This window comes from Eurosta solidaginis, chromosome 2, assembly GCF_040869045.1.
Source record: "Eurosta solidaginis isolate ZX-2024a chromosome 2, ASM4086904v1, whole genome shotgun sequence".
In the NCBI taxonomy this organism is placed as follows: Eukaryota; Metazoa; Arthropoda; class Insecta; order Diptera; family Tephritidae; genus Eurosta; species Eurosta solidaginis.
Window position 1 is genome coordinate 251,325,305 of NC_090320.1, and position 27,374 is coordinate 251,352,678.

At 32.6% G+C, this 27,374-nt stretch overlaps 2 protein-coding genes across 19 annotated transcripts in view; one reads left to right on the top strand and one right to left on the bottom strand.

The window, feature by feature from the left end:
- Bsg (immunoglobulin domain-containing protein Bsg) overlaps positions 1-27,374 on the top strand; it is a 222,577-nt gene that overhangs the window by 171,853 nt on the left and 23,350 nt on the right. For 17 of the 18 annotated variants that reach the window (XM_067767613.1, XM_067767601.1, XM_067767600.1 and 14 more), the window contains 5 exons: positions 4,583-4,703; positions 11,488-11,648; positions 11,855-11,962; positions 15,373-15,567; positions 15,642-15,774. In XM_067767613.1, coding sequence (XP_067623714.1) covers positions 4,583-4,703; positions 11,488-11,648; positions 11,855-11,962; positions 15,373-15,567; positions 15,642-15,774 — 718 coding nt within the window. Of the gene's footprint in view, positions 1-4,582; positions 4,704-11,487; positions 11,649-11,854; positions 11,963-15,372; positions 15,568-15,641; positions 25,012-27,374 lie in introns of those variants that run through there. The other variant, XM_067767616.1, reaches the window with a different exon arrangement.
- Positions 6,895-7,840, bottom strand: LOC137240818 (uncharacterized). The gene is made up of 2 exons (XM_067767617.1): positions 7,420-7,840; positions 6,895-7,320 (listed from the first exon to the last, which is right to left on the bottom strand). The coding sequence occupies exons 1-2, from the start codon at positions 7,519-7,521 to the stop codon at positions 7,036-7,038; spliced, it is 387 nt and encodes a 128-aa protein (XP_067623718.1). The 5' UTR covers positions 7,522-7,840; the 3' UTR covers positions 6,895-7,035.

A 27,374-nucleotide genomic window follows, 5' to 3' on the forward strand; every position in this document is an offset into this window, starting at 1 on the left:
TAAGATTTTGGACAATGGGCGTGGCACCGCCCACTTTAACAAGAAGGTAATTTAAAAGTTTTGCAAGCTGTAATTTGGCAGTCGTTGAAGATATCATGATGAAATTTGGCAGGAACGTTACTACTATTACTATATATTTGCTAAATAAAAATTAGCAAAATTGGATGAAGAACACGCCCACTTTTTAAAAAAAAATTTTTTTAAATTCAAATTTTAACAAAAAATTTAATATCTTTACTGTATATAAGTAAATTAAGTCAAAATTCAACTGCAGTAATGATATGATGCAACAAAATACAAAAATAAAAGAAAATTTCAAAACGGGCGTGGCTCCGCCCATTTTCATTTAGTTTGTCTAGAATACTTTTATTGCTATAAGTCGAACAAAAATTTACCAATCCTTCTCAAATTTGGTAGGAGCATAGATTCTGTGACGGTAACTGTTCTCTGTGAAAATGGGCGAAAGCGGTGGAAGCCACGCCCAGTTTTTATACACAGTCCACCGTCTGTCCTTCCGCTCGACCGTTAACACAATAACTTGAGCAAAATCCGATATATCTTTACTAAACTTAGCCCACGTACTTATCTGAACTCACTTTATCTTGCTATAAAAAATGGCCGAAATCCAACCATAACCACGCCCACTTTATCGATATCGAAAATTACGAAAAATGAAAAAAATGCCATAATTCTATACCAAATACGAAAAAAGGGATGAAACATGGTAACTGGATTGGTTTATTGACGCAAAATATAACTTTGGAAAAAACTTTATAAAATGGGTGTGACACCTACCATATTAAGTAGAAGAAAATGAAAAAGTACTACAAGGCGAAATCAACAGCCCTTGGACTCTTGGCAGGAATACTGTTAGTGGTATTGCATATATAAATAAATTAACAGTACCCGACAGATGTATTTCTGGATCACCTGGTCAAAATTTGGTCGATATCGCGAGAACGCCTTCACATATACATCTAAGGGCCACTCGCTTTTAAAACCCTCATTAATACCTTTAATTTGATATCCATATCGTACAAACACATACTAGAGTCACCCCTGTCCCACCCTAATGGCGATATCTCGAAAAGGCGTCCACCTATAGACCTAATGACCACTCCCTCTTAAAATGCTCAGTAACACCTTTCGTTTGATACCCATATCGTACAAACATTCTAGAGTCACCCCTGGCCCACCCTAATGGCGATATCTCGAAAAGGCGTCCACCTATAAACCTAATGTCCACTCCCTCTTAAAATGCTCAGTAACACCTTTCGTGTGATACCCATATCGTACAAACATTCTAGAGTCACCCCTGGCCCACCCTAATGGCGATATCTCGAAAAGGCGTCCACCTATAGACCTAATGCCCACTCCCTCTTAAAATGCTCAGTAACACCTTTCGTTTGATACCCATATCGTACAAACATTCTAGAGTCACACCTGGCCCACCCTAATGGCGATATCTCGAAAAGGCGTCCACCTATAGACCTAATTCCGACTCCCTCTTAAAATGCTCAGTAATACCTTTCGTTTGATACCCATATCGTACAAACATTCTAGAGTCACCCTTGGTCCACCTTTATGGCGATATCTCGAAAAGGCGTCCACCTATAGAACTAAGGATTACTCCCTTTTAAAATACTCATTACCACCTTTCATTTGATACCCATATCGTACAAACACATTCTAGAGTCACCCTGGCCCACCCTAATGGCGATATCTCGAAAAGGCGTCCACCTATACACCTAATTCCCACTCCCTCTTAAAATGCTCAGTAACACCTTTCGTTTGATACCCATATCGTACAAATATTCTAGAATCACCCTTGGTCCACCTTTATGGCGATATCTCGAAAAGGCGTCCACCTATAGAACTAAGGATTACTCCCTTTTAAAATACTCCTTACCACCTTTCATTTGATACCCATATCGTACAAACACATTCTAGAGTCACCCCTGGCCCACCCTAATGGCGATATCTCGAAAAGGCGTCCACCTATAGACCTAATGCCCACTCCCTCTTAAAATGCTCAGTAACACCTTTCGTTTGATACCCATATCGTACAAACATTCTAGAGTCACCCCTGGCCCACCCTAATGGCGATATCTCGAAAGGGCGTCCATCTATAGACCTAATGCCCACTCCCTCTTAAAATGCTCAGTAACACCTTTCGTTTGATGCCCATATCGTACAAACACATTCTAGAGTCACCCCTGGCCCACCCTAATGACGATATCTCGAAAAGGCGTCCACCTATAGACCTCATGCCCACTCCCTCTTAAAATGCTCAGTAACACCCTTCGTTTGATACCCATATCGTACAAATATTCTAGAGTGTCCCTTGGTCCACCTTTATGGCGATATCTCGAAAAGCGTCCACCTATAGAACTAAGGATTACTCCCTTTTAAAATACTCATTACCATCTTTCATTTGATACCCATATCATACAAACACATTCCAGAGTCACCCCTGGCCCACCCTAATGGCGACATTTCGAAAAAGCGTCCACCTATAGACCTAACGCCCACTCCCTCTTAAAATGTTCAGTAACACTTTTCGTTTGATACCCATATCGTACAAACATTCTAGAGTCACCCCTGGCCCACCCTAATGGCGATATCTCGAAAAGGCGTCCACCTATAGACCTAATGCCCACTCTAAAATGCTCAGCAACACCTTTCATTTGATTCCCATATCGTACAAACACATTCTAGAGACACCCCTGGTCCACCTTTATGGCGATATCTCGAAACGGCGTCCACCTATGGAACTAAGGATCACTCCTTTTCAAAATACTCATTAACAGCTTTCATTTGATACCCATATCTTACAAACATATTCTAGAGTCACCCCTGGTCCACCTTTATGGCGATTTCTCGAAAAGGCGTTCACCTATAGAACTAAAGCCCATTCCCTTTTAAAATACTCATTACCACCTTTCATTTGATACCCATATCGTACAAACACATTCTAGAGTCACCCCTGGTCCACCTTAATGGGGACATCTCGAAAAGGCGTCCACCGATAGACCTAAGGCCCACTCCCTCTTAAAATGCTCAGTAGCACCTTTCATTTGATACCCGTATCGTACAAACAAATTCTAGAGTCAGCCCTGGTCCACCTTTATGGCGATATCCCTAAATGGCGTCCATACATAGAACTATGGCCTACTCTCTCTTAAAATACTCTTTAATACCTTTCATTTGATACACATGTCATACAACCACATTCCAGGGTTACCCCAGGTTCATTTTCCTTATTTTGTCTCCATAGCTCTCAACTGAGTATGTAATGTTCGGTTACACCCGAACTTAGCCTTCCTTACTTGTTTTAAATAAATTTTGAACAGTTAGAAAGTGTTAAATTTCGCAATTAGTTCCTTATAACTGACAGTGATGCGCATCCGTTGATACCACTTTCGACCATATTCGACCAATTTTCGACAAACAGTCTTCAGCGAGTAGAAAATATAGTAACGCGCCGGACGCCGCCGCCGCGTCGATATTTTTGACATTCGGGGGCGGCGTGTGAAAAACGACCACAATTGGCGGCGGCATATATCTCTAGTATGTACAACCATATATGCTGTTTAGTTAAAATTGCTTTTTGGATTTTTACTTTTTGTTTTCAAAAGTTTATCAATAAAAAGAGTTGGTGAATTATTATTTTTGTTTAAATATTTTTTTTTTTAATATCTATAACTTAATTTTTTTCTGTATTTTTTTTTTTTGTAATTTTTTTTTGAAGTTTTCTTTTTGTAAGTTTTTTTATATACATAATTTTTTATTTTTGTTAGATTTTCAAATTTTTTTATTTTCTTTGTTAATTCTTTTGTGTTTTTAAACTTTTTTATTAAAAAAAATCTTGTTTTTTTGTTAGTTTAAGAATAATTTATTTTTTTCACTTAAGAATTATAGTTTTCAAATACTTCAACTCGCGATTCTGTTTTGGTTAAAAATTTTATTGTTCCTTTATATTTTCGAAAGAATTATTAAAATTTTTTTTTAATATGAAAAAAATAAATAAAAAAATAAGTAAACGAAAGAAACTTTAAATTTGGTTTTCTTTTTGTTTTCAAAGATTATTAAAAAAATTTATTTTTAATATAAGAGAAAAAGCTAAAAATGTGATTGGCGCTTTTGTTTTCGAAAATTTTTATGTATGTTTAAAATTAAAAAAAAAACTTAAACAGGAATGAAAAGCAAAGAAATAAATAAAACAGAAAAAAATCAAAACAGAGTTGCGATATAAATATTATTTCTATTTTAGGCTGTTATACATATACATACATATATACATAGCATCATTATTTTAGTAGTTTACTAATTTTAATTTATTTTTATGTAAATAAAACGTTTTTTAAAATTTTACGTATTTTTACACTCTAGTATTTTTATTTACATTTTTTTGAATTTCATCATAAGCATAAACTAACATTAAATCCATTAATTCATTAATAATAATTACAAATATAAAAATAATGATATTGTTTATATAAGTAAATAATTATAATTTTAATCTTATGTATACCACAGCGAAAATGTACTAATTATTCGCTTGATTATATGTTTTTTACAGAAACTGACTTTTTGGTGCCAAACTATGATAATGCAGAACATCAGTTAAAAGTATATGAAATCAGATCACCTTTAGTACTTAGCTGTAATATAACGAAACCTGGTGATTATGAACTCAAATGGTGAGTTAAATTATATTCATACACCGAAAGATATAGAGCTAGTAAAATCAAAAAAGTCAAGTTCACTGTTCTTGAATGAACAGAATTCAGTAAAGTTGATTGCATTATGATTAATTCAACCGAGTTGTTTGCCAAGAAAGCAAATTTGTTTGGTTTTTCAACGGTATAAAAACTGTTGGTCTCAATATTCTGTAAATATAACAGATTCTCAATCAACTTAACTGATTTTCCTGTTAAAAAACTGATTTCATTGTGGTCATTTTAAGAGCGAACCACTGTCAAGCTAATTTTAAAAGGAAACTTACGCTGGCGACGGATACAAATTGACAGAAATAATGATTTAATTGGCCAGTAATTCGGTTGATTTTACCAGCTTTTTTCTTTCAGTGTACATACATTCATACGTATATCTTTCGAGTAAACAAGCTGTTGTGTATATGCGATCAATCATTTGATTAATGAAAAAAAAAAAAACTAAAAATATTAATATGTATAAATAAATGAATAATCGCATGTAGTTGTTGTCAGAGCTATAAGAAATTGTAATCATATATGATTGCAATCACATAATGAACCTAATATTGATTATTTTGTATTGTAATTGATTGCACTCATGCTTTGTATTTTGGTGAAAAAAGCACAATCCAGTTGATTGTAAGCACTACTTCATTTCCCTGTGATTGCAATTACAGGTTTGACTACACTCTGAACTACATAGATGTAGTTGAATTGATCGCAAATAAAAATTCTCACAATCACATCGACGTTAATTGATTTTAATTTTCACAAACATTGTACGCATTAAAATCTGATTGCAATCGATAATTGATCATAATAAAAGCAGTGGAATCTGTTTGCAATCAAATAAGTAGCGCAATCAATGACTGTTAAACGAAATGGCTGTACACCTGTTAGTTTTACATGCATAGCTTATTTTGACATTTAATTTTGGCAGCGGCTTGCTATGCTAATATTTGATTGCGTTTTCATAGATTCCAATAACTTGTTTACGCAATTTTTAAACTTCATTAGAAACAGTGTTTAAGTTATATAATGCCACAGAATATTAGTTGAGTTAGTAGCTAATTTATATAGTGTGATAAGGGAAAAATAATATATATTTTATTATAAATCATTTAATTCGTAAGGGATCTTTAATTTTGACTATTAAATCATAAATTGATCAGTCAGAAAATAGGATTGATTAGTTAAACACAAAAAAAAGGTTTTCAGATATAAATGCAATTTGTTAAACAACTAATGATTAATCTGATAAACTAACTAAACCGTTGACTAAATAAGAAAACACTTGGCATGATTAATAAAGTGTTAATTAATCGATTAAAGCAATTTTATTTATTAACTATAATTACTGTTAATCGCATTCTTATATTTTGGAATTTTGTTTCAAAGTAAATTTAAGTTTATATTGCATACAGACTTTAAATAAAAATTTCCCACTAATCAGTTTGTGATTGCTCAGTTTTTTGATTAATCAAATTTACTAGATTCTGATTAGTTGTACTAATTAAAGGTGACTATTTTTTGCGAAATTAAGAGTTTAATGGCTTCCTTACAGCTAGCAATTTGATATAACCTTAGCAAGCTCGGCTCATATGAATGGTGAGTCAGGGAAAAACGAATATGGAGAAAAAGTCAGAGGTTCCATATATAACTCGATTCGAAAGAAATTTTTTCGGATACACACCTATGCTGCTACACCCACAAAAAGTTTGTAGGCTGTTCGAATTCAAAACTCATTGCGAGCATATTGTACTAGCAATATAGGAGTATTACATATATTGCCCGTATTTTGTTATGCGGCACGTGATAGATATCCATTTTTTAAATCACATTAGCTCTCAAATGGTGATTCCTTAAAATGGCATTAATTTACTAGTGACCACTCATGCTCACTATATCCATGTTTTTTTATTTTTAATATTGTAGTGTAGTTTGACAGATTCATATCGATATTTGAGCGAAATTGGTTTTTCACCTGTGATCGTAGAACACGATACGGGCCCAGAATAAGGGCTGGCTCACGTAGACCCCTTGGTTGATTGGGGAGCAGGAAGTATGTCTTCCCATCGCTAATGAAATCCCTAAGCATCAAAGACATGGCAACTAAAATTTTCCCAAAGGGATGTTTCTAATATACCCAAAAGTCTTACATTCAGAATGACAACTGTTTTTAAATTATCTCACAATATATTTAGATTGAAGTACAATATGAAAGTCAGTACACATACATCAGATATATTAATCATCATTATCAAAATATGTATATACAAATAAATTGAAATTATCTATTTAGCCGATTTCCTTAGACTTAACGGCGACGTCGGCGTCGGGAACTACGTCGACTACGACTACGGCTACGACCACCACGTCTCTTGCGTCGTCTACCACCACGATCCTTCAATTCACCGCTATCTTTATTATCTTCTTTTTGTGTTTGTGTTTCACCATCCGGTTCACTACCCTCATCGGCGGCAATATTATCCAATTCAACAGGTGCCGCATAATATTTACGATTCGCACGTTGTATATAGCCGTAACGTACGCCTCCGTTTAAAGTCTCTTGCACTGATTCTTTCACATCATTGGGATGTACCTATTAGAAGGGGCAGAGACGCGAAGTACAGAAAAATTTTTTCAATCAATAATGAATCAAAATATATACTATTTAAATTTTATTTCCATGTTCACTTACGCCAGCTGTATCAGCGATATGCGTTACAATTTTCATGACCGTTGCCGGTTCTTCTAGATTCTGCAATGCTTGTAAAATTAATTGTCCATTTTGATTTGTCATTTTATTTTTTTGTATGGAATTCTAAGCACAATCAAAATCCAATTCGGCAGCTTTTAGTCCACTGGCTTTTCAGTTGGTCGGTCTTCGTTGTAAAAAAAATATATAAAAGAAAATGTTTTACAAAATTTCGCACAACTGTGGCGTTTTTATCGCTCGCGTTCTTTTATTTTGCAAATTCAAATGAATATTTTTTTGTGAAAATTTTGCCACACACTTCGATATGAACGTAGAATTTAAATCTCTTGCTATATTTTGTATATGACAAAGAAAAATCGTTTTGAATACGCTGAATTTTTATTTTAAATAATAGTGTTTTGAAGTTTTGTGAAAAATATTTTATAGCTCACTTGATTTTGGATAATTAAAAGGCTAGTATATAAAAATAAATTTAATTTCAAGTGTTTTAATAGTTCATTTTACTGCTGGGTGGAACTTACCCTAATTGGCTGAATAGGGGAACACTGTGGGTGGAACTTACCCTATTTGGTTGAATAGGGGAACATCATCGTTAATTGGGACTTAACTCGACACGATTTTTTTAGATTGTCTGAAATTGTAAAGTTGATGACCACAACTTATCTAAGCTGGTGATTTCGCAGTCCCTGCCATCACACTTAGAAAATGGTAAATTTTCGTGTAAATTTCCTTAGCTTCGTATCCTTTTTAAGTGATAAAATTTCCAAACTTCTGTTATAGCTAGCTAAATAGAAACTACTTAAAGTTTGAGTCCAAGTTGACTAAAATGTCCCACACGTCACTTACCCTTTGAGTTTTTATTGGCTCCACTATATTCATATCTGCGTAAAGCTCATACAGCACATCAATATACACACCTCCTTCGATTCGAACCATAAATCTTACGAAGAACTTTTTCCACCCAAGAGTCATCTCATCTTCTCTCGACACTGTCCATGATTCCGAGCCATACATCAGAATAGGTATGATGAGCGACTTGTAGATGGCTAACTTGTTCGTTACTTTTAAATTGACCACTCAGTGGTTCAAAGCAGCACTTGTTGGCTACAGTTATTATCCGTTTGATTTCTAAACGGACGAAGTTCTTCACAGTCTCGAATATATATCCGCCAAGAGTGACTTGGCTGCCAAATCTCGAATTCGCAGATTCTTGCTTGGATGGCAGCAATTAGTACTGTGCTTTGTCCTCATTCACCGCAGAACCCAATTATTATGGGTCTATATCTAACGTAGGGAAGGCTGAACTCGGCACATGGAAACAGTTACATTTTAATTATTGTTCAATCGCCTTTGTGACTAATGGCGTTTTCTTTTCTGAAAATAGTGTCGCCCTGTAAGTTCTTCTTAGCTCTCCAGCGCGTTTGTGTGTTCCTTTAACAAACTATTTCTCACAGAAAAAGAAAAGGGATCTCATTACCTACAATAAAAATCATTTTACATAGCTCTAGGTGGCCTTGCTCAAAGGCTAGAATTTAAGGGTGCAACATGAGGGTAAAATTTTTTTCTGAAAAGAAATGTGCATAAGTCATGCGAGGTCGCCTGGACAGATCAGGAATCAGATTTTTTTTTTTTTGTTAGCAATATATATAGATAGGGTAGCCCTACGCTTCCGAGAAATTTTACTTTTTAATTACTCCTAATTTTTAAACTTGAAGTAAATTGAGCTTGACCATGGATAATTATATGGCCCATATGTATAAATCGAGGTGTAACAACTTAGAAAAATTTGTTCGTTCTACAGACCTCCCCTTCCTAACCCTTTGACACTCTCACAGAGTACGGACTTTTAAATCGATAAAACTCTCAGGCTTGTTTCACCTAGACCAACGCATGGTCACATACATACATAAATACGTCGAGGTCTAAGCATTTTTCCGAAATAGTTACAACTATGAGCCTTGTTTGATCTAGGCCGATGGTACATGGAGTATGGTTCACATATGAACGGACGTCGATAAAAGGGGATTTATATTAGGAGTGAATAAAGCTTAACATATCCGTAAAAGTGCTTAAAAAGGTAGGAAAAAGGGGACTTCCCGTGTTTTCCCCATTCAAACTATGACACATCGATTTATGCAACAAAACAGGGACTCATCGTTTTTTTCCATAAAAAGAGGACATACCAAATCATTCAATTAAAGATGGACACATTTTAACGAGCAGTAAAGGGGGAGGATGCGTGTTCACATCAACTATTTTGAAGCTAAGTGCTACCTTGTCCATGCTGAACGGATTGAGGGACATATATTATATTTTAGAGGGGATGGAATTATGTTGTATATTCTTGGACCATTTTGGGGATTCTTTCGTGAACACTTCGGGATGCCTTCAGGAACACTTCAGTATAATTTTAAGGATAATTTCAAAACTTTTTCAGTACAATTTTCAGAACCACTTTCAGACCTATTTCAGAATCATTTTAAGATTATTTCAGGATCAAATATGAGCAGATTATTTTAGTTATCACTTTGGGACAACTTTCGAAAATATTTCAGAAGAGTTCTAGGATGAATGCAGGATCACTTCGGAATTATTTCAGGACAGTTTTTAAATCTTTTTAGGGCTGTTATAAGAACACTTCGGGACTATTTTAGGTATTATTTTCTTGAGTATTTCTTAACCATTTCATAACTATCTCTAATGTTATTTTGGGGCGGCAGCCGTGATGTGGTAGTAGCGTGCTTCAACTACCACTTCGAAGGTTCGGGTTCAAGTCCCCGGGAAATCAATGCTAATAATACAGAAAAAAAGTACTTTCAATTAGAAAAATAGGTTTTTTAAAGCGGTGTCGCTCCTCTGCGGTGGCTTGGCAAACACTCCGAGTGTATTTGTGTCATGAAAAGCTTATTATAGAAAGTGCATCTGCCCTGCAGAGGATGTACGGAGTAGGTATAAAACATGAGGGTTCCGTACGCGCCACCGTGCGATTCTTTATTCCAAACTTTTTTCTTTAAACTTTTAGTTGAATCAGTTTCTTTTAATTTCAGAGAGGACGTAAATGGACCATTTCTTTATCCGATTTTTGACTAGAATAGGACCAAAATATAGGAAATGGACCGCCGTATCGAAAATTGTGAATAAAAAAACATAACTGCAAACTAAGCAGTGGTTAAAATTTCAATACGTGGAGGTGCGAAACAAAATAGTAGACCTTATGGTCACTTGAGAATACAAAAGTTGACTTAATAACCATTTCGGAAAAGCAAGATGGTCACAATGTCAATATTGACATTTTAACCATTTCAAATTTGACGTTTTAACCATTTCCTAAGAACCTCACTTCAGTTGACTTTGTGGCCATTTGATGTGGTCATAAGGCCAATTGACGTTATTACCGTTGACTTTATGCCACCAGTCCTTTTATTTACTACATGGCAAACGTATTCGTAATAACTCTTAAGAAATGCAATACAAGAGATTATAACGGGTTAGGGGGTCAGAATATACCCGTGGTAGGTATGCCTGTCGTAAGAGGCGACTAAAGTATCAGATTCAAGGGCTGTGTAGCGCAACACTTTCAGGTTGCCAGCGCAATATATAGCTTCTCCAAACCCAATTGTCAACCTCACCTATCCGTGGCGAATCCTGTTTCATTAACAGCCGAGGCTCTGGCGACCCCGAACTACTCATGGATCTAGGGGGTAGGAGGACGGCATGGCCAAGAAGGTCGTATGTGGTCATAATAAATCGTTCCCGAAATGGTCGTGCTTGGTACCGGAACGTACCGGATTTGCATCCGGCAAAAGACCATCAAAAAAGATAATACTCCCCAGGGCCTTCGGGGAGTGTCCTTATTGCTACAACAACAACAACAACAACAATATTATAACGAAAGCTATATGATTCGAACATCCAAGTATTTTAATGCTCAATAAGCTGAAAGATGAAATCGCAAGCCCAAGATTATAATCTAATTATTAAAATAATCGACAACTTCGATTTATTCTTAGCCTAATATTAATAGCGCGTATTTATCTTTTATTTTTCCAGGCAGAAAAACGGGACGGACGTCGCGAAAGTCAAAGAACTCGCTGGACGTTATAAAATTATTTCGGCCGAAAGAAAGTTCATAATTGATCGAACAGATACCTACGATGATGGTCTCTACAGTTGTATAGCCGATAATCAGAAGAAAGATATTAATGTAGTTGGTAAGTAAACAATTTTTTTATAAACTTTCTTAATCGGCAACGGTCCTGGAAACTTGCTGATATGAACACACCCCTGGGTGATATGGAGCATCTGCGTGACTGTTAATTGCTTACCGATGAAGTTAGAAAAGTTTATTTGTATATGTATTACGGTTACTGTTTTAATTAAAACATAAAATTAATTTAATTAATTTTATTCATTGCAGCTCGCGTTGTTGTACGAGTGCCTTCAAATACCGGTGTTGTTGAGGGTGAGAAATTGTCAATTGCCTGTATATCTGTTGGTACAGATCCACAAATTTCTTGGAAAATTGGTATGTGATATGTTGAAATATTTATATTTTCAGAGCTGGGTCGTATGCGATTGTTTTTGGGAATGCCTAGTACTTCATTTTTGTGTTTCTTTGCTAAAATAACATAAAATAAAATAAATAAAATAAAATTAAAAAAAATAAATAAAATAAAATAAAGTAAAATAAAATAAAATAAAATAAAAAAAGGAAAGTAAAGGAGTTAAGAAAAATGGAAGGAAAGAAGATAAAAGGGAAAGAAAGCAAACGAAATCAAAGTTAAAGTAACATCTGTAGTGGTTAAATTCCAACCACTGAGCAAACTATGGTTTATTTAGACATTTAATTACTCTCTACGCAATTAAGCAAAGGCATGAAGTACGTTTTATGTTAATTAAAGTAAAATCAAAATCAATGCGTAATAATACTTTTTATAAAAATTAATGGTTTAATTACTTTTAGAAATGGCGCTAGCCCATTTTAATTACTTTTTGAACTTTTTCTCAATGCTGAAAGAATTAATTACTCCTTATAATTTCGAACTAATGTACACTGAAAGAAATGGTGCTAGTAAAATCAACAAATCGGTTCTGTTGTTCTTGACTTAACGGAGATTCGGTGAAATTGATCGAATTATGGTCAATTCGACCGAGTTCCTTGTCAAGCGAACAAATTAGTTTAGTCATTTCAACAGAAGAGAAATTGACGCTCTTAAGTTAACAAAATTCTGTAAAATTGACAGATTCCTAATCAATCTAACTGATTTTTCTGTTAACACAACTGATCTCACTGGTCATTGCAACAGCGAATAACTGTCAATGCATGAGCAAATTTCAAAGAGAATTTTACGCTCTCTGCGCTCTCTACTTTGTACTTATGACGATGGTGCCACTTGTTAAAAAAAAAACACCAAAATAAAAAAACCACCAAATCGAAAAAAGCACAGAAAATGGGAAAACAACAAAAAACTAGTTTTTCAGTTATCAATACAAAACGAAAAACCCTTTTTTGAATTTACTGAGCAAAAAATTATGAGATACCGGGACACCTATTTATCGGGTGCAATTTTGCAACTTCTCCTCCAAGCGAAATTCAAAATTGCGCCCTCTTGTTGCAAAAGTTTTGTTTGAACGAACAGAATTTTTCCAAAGCTAGTAACATTTTGTTCAAGTTTTTACGAATTTTGATCATGTGGTCCACTTATGTCATACTGGAGTACTTACCATTCTACTCCACTGTAATGCAGCAATGGGCCAACTCATGTTTCTACACGAACATATTGTAAGCCGATCATTGATCGTTTTTAACGATTGTAATCACTGCACGATGTTTATTGGACTGTGGGTACTCCATTGATAACTCTGATGTAATGCTGAGCTGGAGTATATGGTCCAGTCCTAGGACATCGCAATGTTAATTGGACCATATTTCTTGTACGAATTGTGGTTAATTTTGGAGCATCGCTTGGTCCATAGCGAGTACTCAATACATGCATGCATGGAGTACTCGCGATTATTTCAGTAATAATTATTACTGAAATAATAGCGCGTAGTTAATGAAATTTGTAAGGAATGCACTTGAAACTATGCTCTATGCTGAAAGAATTGAGTACTCTTTTTAATTACCGAGTAATATATGTAATTTGGTTACTTTTAATAATTACTGAAGAATTTAATTGTGACTACAATGTTCTTAAAATTATTGGCTCAATTACTCTTGGGTTAATTTCATTGTAATCAATGCAGTGAAGGAGTCGATTGTTTTCAAAATTTGTTAAGAACTTGATTTTAATTCTTTTGAAATAGCTTTTGTTACATTTGATTTATGCTAAAGGAATTGATTACTTTTAAGAACTACAGAAGGTCTTAACTGTATTTACTTACTTTTTGAATATAATTACTGAAAATAAAGCGTAATCTGCCTCTAAATTTTTGATGTTGCTGTGCCCGGAAATCGAACACAGGATATCCGGTGTGGTAGGTGAGGCACGCTAGCGCCACATCACGGCGGTCGCTCAGAAAATCAAGGTGATTTGAGGTGTTCATTATGGACAGAACTTTTTGGGAAACAGGGAATCCATATCCAGATCCTGACTCAAAGGTCTGGTTCACTGGATTGGTCAAAATTCGATGACACAAGAACGGGACCTGGTATCTATGGGCCGAACTTCAAGTAATCGATACAAATGGGGTACGGAGAGTCTTATCCTCGAGGAGTATCCTCATTGTGTCAGATAGGCATTATTAATTACATTTTAATAATTTTTGTATATTTAAGGACTTTATTACTTTTCATATTTACATTAAAATTATTTTTTAATACATTAAAAGATATTATTTTGAAAATATTTTAAATGCATTTAAAGCTTTACTGGTTGCTTTACTTTATAAGGAATTTGATAGCTATTTGCAATAATTAAGGATTGTAATTGTGATAACAATAAAATTCTTTCTCCACTATTTATATATTATTTCTAACTGCTGTTTTTATGTACGGGTCCCTTTTTCGCTCTTATTTGGAATCCAAATCTGTAAATAAAGTTTTGGCTGTAAAGATGGGATTTTGGTCGTAGTGCTTTTGTTTAGCTATATTTTATTAAAATAATTTGTTAAAAATAAACGATTGTGAGCACACAAAGAAATCTATTTGTACTATGGCACTATTGTGAATATTTGCATTGCATTACCGGCAGTTGCTCCCATACGCTAGACAGTAGCGCAAGCTGTAAGTTTTAATTGGTTGGCGGCAGTTGCTATTATATGTTAGATAGCAGCGCAAGCTGTAAGTTAATAGAACAGCTGATTTCTGTTGATATTTGATAAGAGACTTTTATGTTGGTTGCGCACGGGTCCGGCTCATATATATTATTTCTAATTGCTGTTTTTATGTACGGGCCCATTCTTCACACTTATTTGGAATCCAATATATAAATGAAGTTTTGGTTGTAAAAATATTAGCGAGTTTTGGGCAATTTTGGTCGTAGTGCTCTTGTTTAGCTATATTTTATTAAAATAATTTGTTAAAATAAACGATTGTGAGCACACAAAGAAATCTACTTGTACTATGGCACTATTGTGAATATTTGCACTGCATTACCGGCAGTTGTTTCCATACGCCAGATGGCAGCGCAACCTGTAACTTTTAATTGATTGATAGAACAGCTGATTTCTGTTGATATTTGATAAGAGACTTTTATATTGGTTGCGCAAGATGAGCAAGGGTGCGGCTCGTTACTAATAATGCTAAAGCAATTATATTGTGATTACATTTAAAATACTTTCTATATAACGAAAAAGGTAATTACTTTTTACATTTATTAAGAAGGAAACGTTATTGTATTCATTAACGTAATTGCATTGACCCAGCTCTGTTTGCTTGCATATTTTTGATGTAGAAAAATTATAATTACCACAAAAATGTATATTTACTTGCAGGTAATTTAAATATCACAAGCAGCACAGGTCGTTATATATTGAAACCCGATGATAATCAAGTGAAAAACGCAATCTTGACTGTTGAAAATATAAGCTTAGATGATAGAGGCGACTTTAAATGTATTGGACGTAATGCCGCCAATGAGTATGCTGACTACGCCGAGGCCAGCGATACATCATTTGTTCGAGTTAAGGGTATGTGAGAGTGGTTTCTAGTATCCAATTCTATTTCTAATATCTTTCATTTATAAATTTTTTTCGTACTCTAGGCAAACTCGCCGCCTTGTGGCCTTTCCTTGGTATCTGCGCTGAAGTTCTGACTCTCTGTGCGATCATTCTCATTTATGAAAAGCGACGCAACAAGACTGAATTGGAAGAAAGCGATACAGATCCACAAGATCAGTAAGTTTTGTACAACAACAACAACAACAACAAAACAAACACACACAGACACAGTTCTTACAAACAACAAAACAACAACTATAGAAGGAAGAAAATAAGCAAAAAAGCAAACGTATACGTAGTATATGCATTACATACATACATATGTATATATAATATATATACGATCTTTTAGATTGTGTATATATGTACATAAAAACGCTGCATGTATGTTGGGAGATTAGATTAGACAAAAAATTAGGTGAACAAAGCAAATTTCACATGCACAACAACAAATGACAGCAAACAAACAAAATACTATTTCAAAAATACACACACACATATACAAACAGATTCATATGCAAGCTGTGCAGACCTTACGCAGGATAAAAATATTTCAATAATTTAATAATAAAAAAATAATATCGGACACTCAGATTCATACATATGTACATGCGTTGGTACTATGGATGACATGTACGCTTGTAGAAGACAACTAGACATATGGGAAACTTCGTTTGTCACAAAAGCAAGTGCTTATTATTATTATTTTTTTTTTAAGTTATTTTGTACATACCTACATACTAAATCACGTTTCTGAATTAAAATTATTTTTTTTTTGTAAGTTTTGAAGGTAGTTAAAATTTTGTTTAAATTGAGAAAACTTCAAAAACAAAATGGGATATTCTTTCGAGTACCCAGCTTCCTACTACATCATATTTTAGTGTTATAAAATCAGCAAACTCAAGAAAGAAATACAACTTTTTTTTTTAAATATTTTAAATCAAAAACCAAAAGTACAGTTTGGTAGTCCATTCAATTTTAGTAGTTCAAAAATCGCACTGAATTTTTAGAACTTTTTTCAACACACTAATGAACAAAATCTATACTTTGGATTTTTTATTTCATTTTTTTTAAATAGAATGTGTTAAGAAAAAATTCCTAAAAATTTAACGCAATGTTTAAGACACTTATATTAATGCTAACAATTCGTCAGACTGAAATTTAATGACACGAAACTGTTTTTAATGTTTTTTGATTTAAAACTTACTAACCTATGAATTTTTAAAATGTTTGAAATATTTTTCGGACTCTCTAAGTGATTATGTTATCAATATAAGTATTGCTAATTATAATATAATTCATTTGGCTATAATATTAAAAATTTTTTGAATTTCGAAAAATTTGTTAATATTACTTTTGTTATAAAATAAGTTACATTCAGAAAAGTTTGTTTTGAAGTTGTTTTATTGTTTTTTAATATTACTTTTGTTATAAAATAAGTTACATTCAGAAAAGTTTGTTTTGAAGTTGTTTTAAATTTTTCTAAAATTTTTTCCAAATTTGGTTTACTGTTTTTTTTTTTGTGTCTAATTTTCTTTCAAATACTTTTTTCCAAATTTTGTTAAGCCTTTTTTCTAAATTTTTTGGTTTTTTATTCAAGAACTTGATTTTTCAAAAAAAAATTTGACATTTTTTTTAACAAAATTTTTAAGTCTTTGTCACTGCATCTTAGTACCGACATAAATTGCTTTTCAATGAAAGTAATTTCAATATGTATGTATGTACAAAGTGACTTATTTTGTGAGAAGCGAAATTATTTTCTTATATGTAAACTTAAAGAAACAAGACGTTGTTGTGAATAGACGCCAAACAATTGAACGGAAAAATTATTTAAAGATAAACTTAGCAAACGAAGAAGGAGAAAAAATTAGTTAACAAATTAAAAAAAAAAACTGATTTACTTAAATGTAAATTATTTTTAATTAAAAATTAATTGCATAAATTTTTTTCTTCTTGATACAAACAAGAAGAAAAATAGTATAAAGTTAATTAAAAAAAAAAAAACAGCCTTATATGCAGACATACACACACCGCCAATAACAACATAAAAGCACAGGCATATAAAATATTAAAAACAAATATCCACTAAACTCTCGGAGTGCTTAGGAATGCAAGTCTTTGTTTATGAGGCGCCCTAAAATTTAAATTCAAAAGGAGTATCGATATTGAACATACTTGAAGTGTTATTTTAAAGACTACAAAAAAGCGTATTTTCCTATGAAGGTTTTTGGAGTCTTGAGCCAAGGAATGAACCGTACAAAGCGAACTGGTAAAATACAATAATAAAGAGTACTTACGTGATTCCAAAATTACTCAATAGATGGCTCAATTATGACTCACAAAAATATTCTTGCTTGAGTTCAAAAAAACTGCAATTAAGCTTTAAAGATGAAGACAGAGTGGTAAAATACAGTAATGAAGTGTATTTATGTGATTCCAAAATTACTCAATAAATGGCTCAATTATGACGTACAAAAATATTCTTGAGTTCAAAAAAAATGCAATTAAGCCTTAAAGATGAAGACAGATTTGAATGTAACGCCTCTAATAGTTTATTTTTAAACTTTATTGCAATCGGCATCATTTTGCTTTGATTTATCTGACTGCCTGACATTTATTAGTGGCCTCTTTATGACCCATCAAAATGATTTAAAAATGAGTCTTAGGAGTGGCTGTATTCGTAGTCATTTTGCACTGCATATATCTAACTATTTGTCCGCAAATTTCCAAAAAAAAAACAAGTAGTGCTTAAAAAAAGGCGCATTTATTAGGAAATAAAGTTGGAAAAACGTGGGGAATGAAGTAAAAATTTCGACGCATAAAAGGCTTGCATGATATCTCTCAGAAGAGACAAAATGCCAGTATTCAGAGTTATTTAAAAAAAAGGTTAAACAAGCTCAGAGTTTACTACATGATACCTAAAGTGACTGTAATGTAACTAATAAAAGGGTCGTATTATGTAGCAATAAAAATGAAAAAGATATTAATAAAGCCAAACCTTTAACAAAAATAATCAAAATGGTTCCGACTCACAATGGTGACTCGTTTTTATAAAAAGAGAGCGCATTTATTATAGGAAATAAAACTCAAAAAAAGTTGAGAATGAAATCGAACGTGCCTCATATATGACTCAAAAAAAGCTTATGAAGGTTTTGATAAGAGAGAATATTTCGAATTATTAAAAAATAAGTTTAAAAAGTGAAGGTTATATGAAACCTAAAGTGACTCACTTATGACTCATAAAAAAGGTTCTTGGGTATAGCGAAAAAGGATGTAATAAAGCTATTAAAAGTTCAAACCCAGCACTCTTAGATTTACCTTAAATAACCAGGCAAAAAAACTCAGAACGTCAACAGCAGTGTCTCAAATACGACTCATAAAATAGTCAATTATATGAATCCAAAAATACTTCAATAAAACTATTGAAAAGTAAAGAAAAACCAATCCGCGCAGTTTTTTTTTTTTAAAATGCATAATAAAAGGCTTTACATTTTTTAATTCTTGCTTTTGATTAACATTTGTTAAGCACTCATAAACACTGCGCCGTTGCTCTGAACGCTCCGAAAACAATTGTTGGGTGTACACACAGTAAAATCATAACGAATAGATACATAAATACATAAAGCACTTGAAATGAGACTTAATACCTTTAACTTATATTATTATCAGTTGGAATGTATGTAAATACAAAATTTGTAGAAAATATTACGTATATTTATTAATATTGTTTTATTTTGGTAAGTTTGGCTTGTTTAAATAGAAAAAATTTTAATTACGTTACACGTTTGTATAGCGTAAATATTGGACTGTAATAATGTAAAGAAAGTGCGCCTTGCATACTTTCCCCTCAGCAGTATAGAGTATATTTGTGAAGCAGTTTGGTGAAAAATAAAATTGCATCACCCTTTTTCTCGTCATATAATGGAGTACTTAAGTTCAAATAATGATAACGGCGTGACGAGAAATATCAGAGAAGGACGCGCTGGATTTTTTTTCATACATCGACTGCTGAGTGGAATATCCCCTTTATCGGGCCTCGTTTCGAAAACGCCCTATCTCAGAAGACTTTTCAATAATGCTCTATTTTAGGATTTGTTTCAAAAATGCCCTATCTAAGAATTTGGTGTCGCCCAGCATATTGAATTTGAGCTGAGATGTGGCATTTTTAAAACATATTCTGAGATAGGGCGTTTTCGAAGCGGCGCCCTAGAAAGGGTGATATTCCACTCAGCCGTCGATATGTGCCATCCTAATATGCTTCATATTTAAGCGTGTGCGGCGCATTTTGTTTTGTTTTTTACTTTCTAGTAAACGCGCTTACTTACTACACAAATTTAAAAGTGATGAAAAAATTTTATTATTTAAATAATCCAAAAACAAATAATGTATTGTTATAATAATTGTTTACATGCATACACAACATTTCACGCTATACCAATTTGGTTCTATATACATAAATATGTGTTATAAGCTTAAATTGCTGGACTTTTCTTTTGTATTCTTACATTATCTTATATGTATATTTTTTTATATATCGTAAATAGTACTATATTTTTTTCGATTGCTATATATCTAATGTATTATGTTTATTGATTGTGCGACATTGTATTTTTTGTTCTTTATATATATAATTTTTTTTGTCTCTAATGTATACAAAGCGCATACATACATACATACTTTTCGTATTTATTTTTATGTAAACGTTTTATGATTTTTGAATGTTCTTGCAATTCAAAGTAGCGAATGTAGGAAGATTGTAATGATAAAAAGAAACACATTTAATAAAAGTTATTAAAAACGTGTTAAATTTGTTTTAAGTACTTATTGCTTATATTTTGTTTTCTTAAATTCAATCTATTAATCTATTTAAACTTTACTATGTATTTTTTTTTTTTCAAAATTAGTAAGTACCATTGGGTCGATTTATTAACCGATATCGCACCATAGATTTTTCGATAGGATTTGAGATCAGGAAAAAAAGTTCCACTACGCATACCCAAAAAAATAATTTTCGAGCCTGTGAAATTTCATTTTTTTTTTTACTTTTTTTCGACTTTAATTTTTAAAGTTTTTTTCATGACCTACTAAACAATTTTTCATTTGATTGTAAAATTTTCATGTATACCCATGGTTCAATTATATGGTTGGCTCATCTGTAAAGCAACAAAATATGTCTGTTCAAATTGTCAAAATATGTGTATTGGTGTTGGTGCGAATAATATGGAATGGAAACATAAAACTTAGCAGTTTTTGTATGTGTAAGAAAATGTTGCCAATGTGCTGGTTTCATTTTGAGTTTGCCATCTCCTTTTGACAATCCCTTCGGCCATTCAATGAAATAAATAAAATCAGCTGATGAGATGAGCCAACCATATAATTGAACCATGTGTATACCCTGTCCGACCCAAAAACGTCCGCTAAAAACGTTGGCGATAACAGTTTTTTGAAAAAAAAAAAAATATTATACATATATAAATTTTTTAAGTAGGTCATGAAAAAAAACCTTAAAAATCAAAGTCGAAAAAAGTAAAAAAAATGAAATTTCGTAGGCTCGAAAATAATTTTTTTGTGTATGCGTAGTGGAACTTTTTTTCGTGAGCCCAAATCCTATCGAAAAATCGATGGCGCGATATCGGTTAGCTTTCGTCCATACAAATCGACCCACCCTAATGTATATACTATGTATGTAGCTTGTATGCATATGGAAAATATGTGTATAATTTATATGCTATGTGCTGCGTAAATATGTATATAAAACATATGCAACAAACGGTAGTAAGGTTTTTGTAAAATAGTTTTTCAAAACAATTCTATTAAAGAGATTTATAAAAAGTATTTTCGCTTGTTCGAATCGAGCTCAAGGCCTAACAATAATTATTCTATCTTATTGTTATGATAAATTTTTTTTTTTCTTAAATAAAAAAGTATTTTAAGTGCCATTTTTTAATACGAAATAAATATTTGTATTTGTAAGTAGCAGTGAGAAAATATTAATATGATGCCCTTTAAAAAAAAGTTTTTGTAGAAAATGAAAAGCCAGGAAGCTAAAATTAATGCAACAAACACTCGAAGTCAAAAATTTGTCCTAACAAGGAGCATTTATTATGAGCTCGTATGATACGAGCTTAATTTCCTCTATAATAAAATTTTATTTTTGTATTTTGGATCAAACCAATCAACATGGGATTATAATGTATATAACAGGTGTTATGAGGGTACGAAATTAGATCTTTGAAAAAAAAAAATTAAAAGTCATATATTTGTGTATTTTTTTTTAACCAATAAATAATGAAAAATTTAACATGAACGCACCAATTCCGAACTTCGAAAGCCCGTACCTATGTTTTCGAAGCTACTTTAAACTCTTAAAAATTTGTTTGGTTCAATACTGTCTTGTTGGCCACCGAAATGGCCTAGTCTTTGACATATTTCAGACCAGAATTAAAAACACTACGTGAATTGTTTGTGTTTGAAAAATGCCTAAATTAAATTCGACTACGTTAACCTTGATAGAAATAGTAATATGTGTTAAGCATTGAATAAGAAAATACAAAAAATATATTCACTACATACCACCCAATCTGAAGTATTTTTTCTAAAATTAGTTTCAAAAAAATTAATAAATAAAAATGCTGGTCACCTTAGATGTAGGCCGCCGTTATATGGTAGGCCTAGGTTCACACCCTGCGGCAAATAACATCAAATAACATTTTGAAACATGCCTCGGTTTTACTTTGGCAACCCTTTCGAACAAAAAAAAAAAAAAAACTCAAAAATCAATTCGAATTTTTAGACTGCAAATTTATGCTTTGTTAGACTAAAATTGTTTTGACTACATACTCAAAATGTTTTAAAAGTTAGTACACTTAGAATTTTCGCACATGTTTTCGAACACATTTTTGAAATTCTGGTGCTTTTTTTTTTCTTATACAAATCAACAAATTAATTTTTCTAAAATTAAAAGCGCTGCTTCGCTTGTGTTCACACCTGCATTGTTCTTCAGCCTGGTTATAAAAACGTCGCTAGGGTGGCCAGCAATTCGTTTTTCCTTTGCATTTTTTTTTTTTTTTGATATTATCTAAAGCATCACTGCCATCCTTACCATTGCTAAATATTAGCATGTGTCTTATAGTTTGTTTGAAGTTTCAAAAACGAAAGTTAACATTCGCTTTTTTTATTCTTTTGTCAAAAAATCTAAATTTCATTTTTTTTTTTCGAAAACTCACGCGCGATATTGTAGGCCTTTTCAAAATCACTTTAGCGTGACGGCCCCATCTACAGGCCAAATTAGTTTACAATTTTAACTGTAAGTTGCAGATGTGTACAGTTCATTGAAGTAAACTAAGAGTAGAGTTATAGTTTTCAGCTTAACACGTAGAGTGTCCGCTGACATCAGGTTTATTTAACAGCATAATCGCGCACCAATTTTTATTTTATGCAATTTTTCTAGCTACAGTAACGAAATAGAAAAGCCCATTCCTTTGTATTAGCGGCTAACTTCGAAAAAAGTTGATTTTAGTCTTAGCACATCTTATTGTGAATCTACTACAAGTTTACCATTTAACCCACTTCTTGCAAAAGCTAGCACGTTTATGATTTACAAAGTTTTCGTTTCGCAGTTATCTCAATTTTTTTATTAACATCTCTCTCACATACGTTGCGTTACATTATAGTTGAGTCCATACCTTTTGCTTATATGACGGCTTGCAACGTGTTAAGAAAGACGTACGGTAGTGTTGTTTTTACAAAAAATATTTATCTACACGCACTTTCTGCGTTTCTAAAGTATTGTTTTTTTTTTTTAATGCAGTTTTTCTGGAAAATAGCAACATTAAGGCGGGTCAAATTGTATGGAGAAAAATTTGGAAAAAAACTTCATGTGCATATCCAGTTTCTGAATCTATGGGTTATACTGAGTAATATTGTCCATGGGACCATAGTTCTGAAATGCATTTCGAGCCTCACTAATTTTGTTAGACAATTTTATATCCCAGTCCGAATCCGAATTTGACATTTATTTTCATGTATTTTATTTGTGAGAGCCGCTATTCGGATTGGGATATAAAATTTTCTAACAAAATTAGGGAGGCTCGAAATTCATTTCAGACCTATGGTCCCTTAGACAATATTAATCAGTATGACCCATAGATTCAGAAACTGGATGTGCCTTTTCAACAATAAATTTGACCCACCCTAAGCAACATTGACATACAAATTAATTTCTAAAAGCTAATGCTTTTTTTTACTTTTCAATTGTTCCTTCTACTGTTAAGATAGCATATGTTTTATACGAATTGCGCGCTTAAAAGAATTTAAATAAATAAAAAATAACCGTAGCAATCGATGTGTGTTTTCTGTTTTTCGATTATTTTACTATTTTTTCATATTATATAAGTTTTGTATTTTCATTGCTTAAATAATTTAATTTAAATTTAAAAACAAATTAAAAAATATCGATAACATTCTTAAATAGTAATGGCGGCAGTATACTCAATTATTATTATTATTGCAATTTTTTTATATATATAAATACATACATACATACATATGTGTATATGTAGTACATGCAAGATTTCTTTCTTTTTTGAGTCAATGAGCTATAAGCTTCATCACATGTCTTTGTGCTTTTTTGCAGTCAAGAAGCAAAAGATGAAACTTTAGAAAACTCATTAAGATTAATTGAAGAAAATCCTAGCGCCGAAAATGAAGAAGAAAATGAAAAAATAGTAGACGAAACACCAATTAAATGGATCAAGTTGCATCCTCATAGTTATTATGCAAATTTGAAATTGGAATAAGATAACTGACCTAAATTTTAATTTAATATTAAAAAATAATAATAATAATCATAAAGTTGTTCACAATGCAATAATAAAAAAAATGCATATATATATATATATGTATATATAATTTAATTAATTCATAAATTCTTCCAAATAATTTTACGACAAATAGCGTTAATATTACAACAACAACAAAAAACAATTTATATAATAAAGCGGCAGTTATTATAAGCAAAGTTTGCTAAGTAATAATCATACACAAAACTTTTTCAAACCATTAATTTTCCACTTTTGCTTGTAAACTATTTATAATTTTTTTTTGTTTTTGTGTTTATACTACATATAATAAAGATAACGGCGCTAAAATGTACTATATTTGATTTATTTTTTTCTTTTTTAATACTTTATTTATTACATACGATTATTACTATTATTGTTGCAAATTAAAATATTTATCTTTTTTGTTTAAAAGAAAAAAAAAATCTTATGAAAATATTTATTATTTGTACGCGCAATAGTTCAAAAATATTTTTGTCCTAGAACAAGTTTAAATTTAAAAATTGAAAATGTCACTTTCAACACGGAAAAACTCTAAAAGAAATAAAAAAAAATTAAATAAAATATTTTAAAATATTAAGTGTTTTTATTTTAAACTTTTTTAGTTACATATACACTCACGGAAAAAAGTATTGACACAAACACTTTTGTGCTCCTTTCCTTATAAACAAAATTACGTTCAAAAGTTTGTATAGCAGAAAATGCCTAACCCAGCTGATAAAAAAAAAGTTGCCAAAGATCGGAACAAAAGTATTAAAATTTACACTTTATTATACTAAAAATTCAATGAGCTACAAAACTAATTACTAAGAAAAATTCTTAGCGAAAATTTTCAAATTTTACTGAAGATTCGTGTTTCGAATTGGAGTTAGCGAATTTTGCATAAGATTCTGAACTTTACTTTATTTTCATTTTATTGTACGTGTAATTTTTAGAAATGTCAAAAATTATTTTTCTCGAGCAAAACTATGCGCAAACAGTAAAATGTCCATGTGCCAATACTTTTTTCCGTGAATGTAGGTAATCCGAATGGGTTTGTATTCATATTTGATATTATTTATTCATTTTGTCTATAATTTAAGTTCTTTTTTAGTTTAAAACAAGTAAGGAAGGCTAAGTTCGGGTGTAACCGAACATTATATACTCAGCTGAGAGCTTTGGTGACAAAATAAGGGAAAATCACCATTTAGGAAAATGAACCTAGGGTAACCCTGGAATGTGTTTGTATGGAAGGTATTAAAGAATATTTTAAAAGGGAGTGGGCCTTTTCGAGATATCGCCATAAAGGTGGACCAGGGGTGACTGTAGAATTTTTTTTGTACGATATGAGTACCAAATGAAAGGTATTAATGAGTGTTTTAAAATTGAGCGGGCCTTAGCTCTATAGGTGGACGCCTTTTCGAGATATCGCCATAAAGGTGGACCAGTGACTCTAGAATTTGTTTTTACGATATGGGTATCAAATGAAAGGTGTTAATGAGTATTTTAAAAGGGAGTGGGCCTTAGTTTTATAGGTGAACGTCTTTGCGAGATATCGTCATAAAGGTGGACCATGGGTGACTCTAGAATGTGTTTGTACGATATGGGAATCAAGTGAAAGGTGTTAATGAGTATTTTAAAAGGGAGTGGGCCTTAGTTCTAAAGGTGGACGCCTTTTCGAGATATCGCCATAAAGGTGGACCAGGGGTGACTCTAGAATTTGTTTTTACGATATGGGTATCAAATGAAAGGTGTTAATGAGTATTTTAAAAGGGGGAGGGCCTCAGTTCTATAGGTAAACGCCTTTTCGAGATATCGTCATAAAGGTGGACCAGGGGTGACTCTAGAATGTGTTTGTACGATAAGGGAATCAAATTAAAGGTGTTAATGAGTATTTTAAAAGGGTGTGGGCCTTAGTTCTATAGGTGGTCGCCTTTTCGAGATATCGACGTAAAAGTAGACCAGGGGTGACTCTAGAATGAGTTTTTACGATACCCATCAAATGAAAAGTGTTAATGAATATTTAAAAGGGAGTGGGCCTTAATTCTATAGGTGGACGCCTTTCCGAGATGTCGCCATAAAGGTGGACTAGGGGTGACTCTATAACGTCTTTGTACGATAGGGGTATCAAATTAAAGGTACTAATGAGGGTTTTAAAAGGGAGTGGCCCTTAGTTGTATATGTGAAGGCGTTTTCGAGATATCGACCAAAATGCGGACCAGGGTGACCCAGAACATCATCTGTCGGGTACCGCTAATTTATTTATATATGTAATACCACGATACTGTTCCTGCCAAGATTCCAAGGGCTTTTGATTTCGCCCTGCAGAACTTTTTCATTTTCTTCTACTTAATATGGTAGGTGTGACACCCATTTTACAAGTTTTTCCAAAGTTATATTTTGCGTCAATAAACCAATCCTACTTTTTTCATATTTGGTATGGAATTATGGAATTTTGTCATTTTTCGTAACATTCGATATCGAAAAAGTGGGCGTGGTCATAGTCGGGTTTCGGCCATTTTTTATACCAATACAAAGTGAGGTCAGATAAGTACGTGAACTGAGTTTAGTAAAGATAAATCGATTTTTCCTCAAGTTATCGTGTTAAGGGCCGAGCGGAAGGACAGACGGCCGACTGCGTATAAAAACTGTGCGTGCCTTCAACCGATTTCGCTCATTTTCACAGAAAAAAGTTATCGTCATAGAGTCTATGCCCCTACCAAATTTCACAAGGATTGGTAAATTTTTGTTCGACTTATGGCATTAAAAGTATTCTAGACAAATTAAATGAAAAAGGGCGGAGCCACGCCCATTTTGAAAATTTCTTTTATTTTTGCATTTTGTTGCACCATATCATTACTGGAGTTGAATGTTGACATAATTAACTTATTACGGGTTGGGCTCGAAATCCCCAAACACAAAATCCCCAAATCAAAATCCCCAAATTTAAAATCCCCA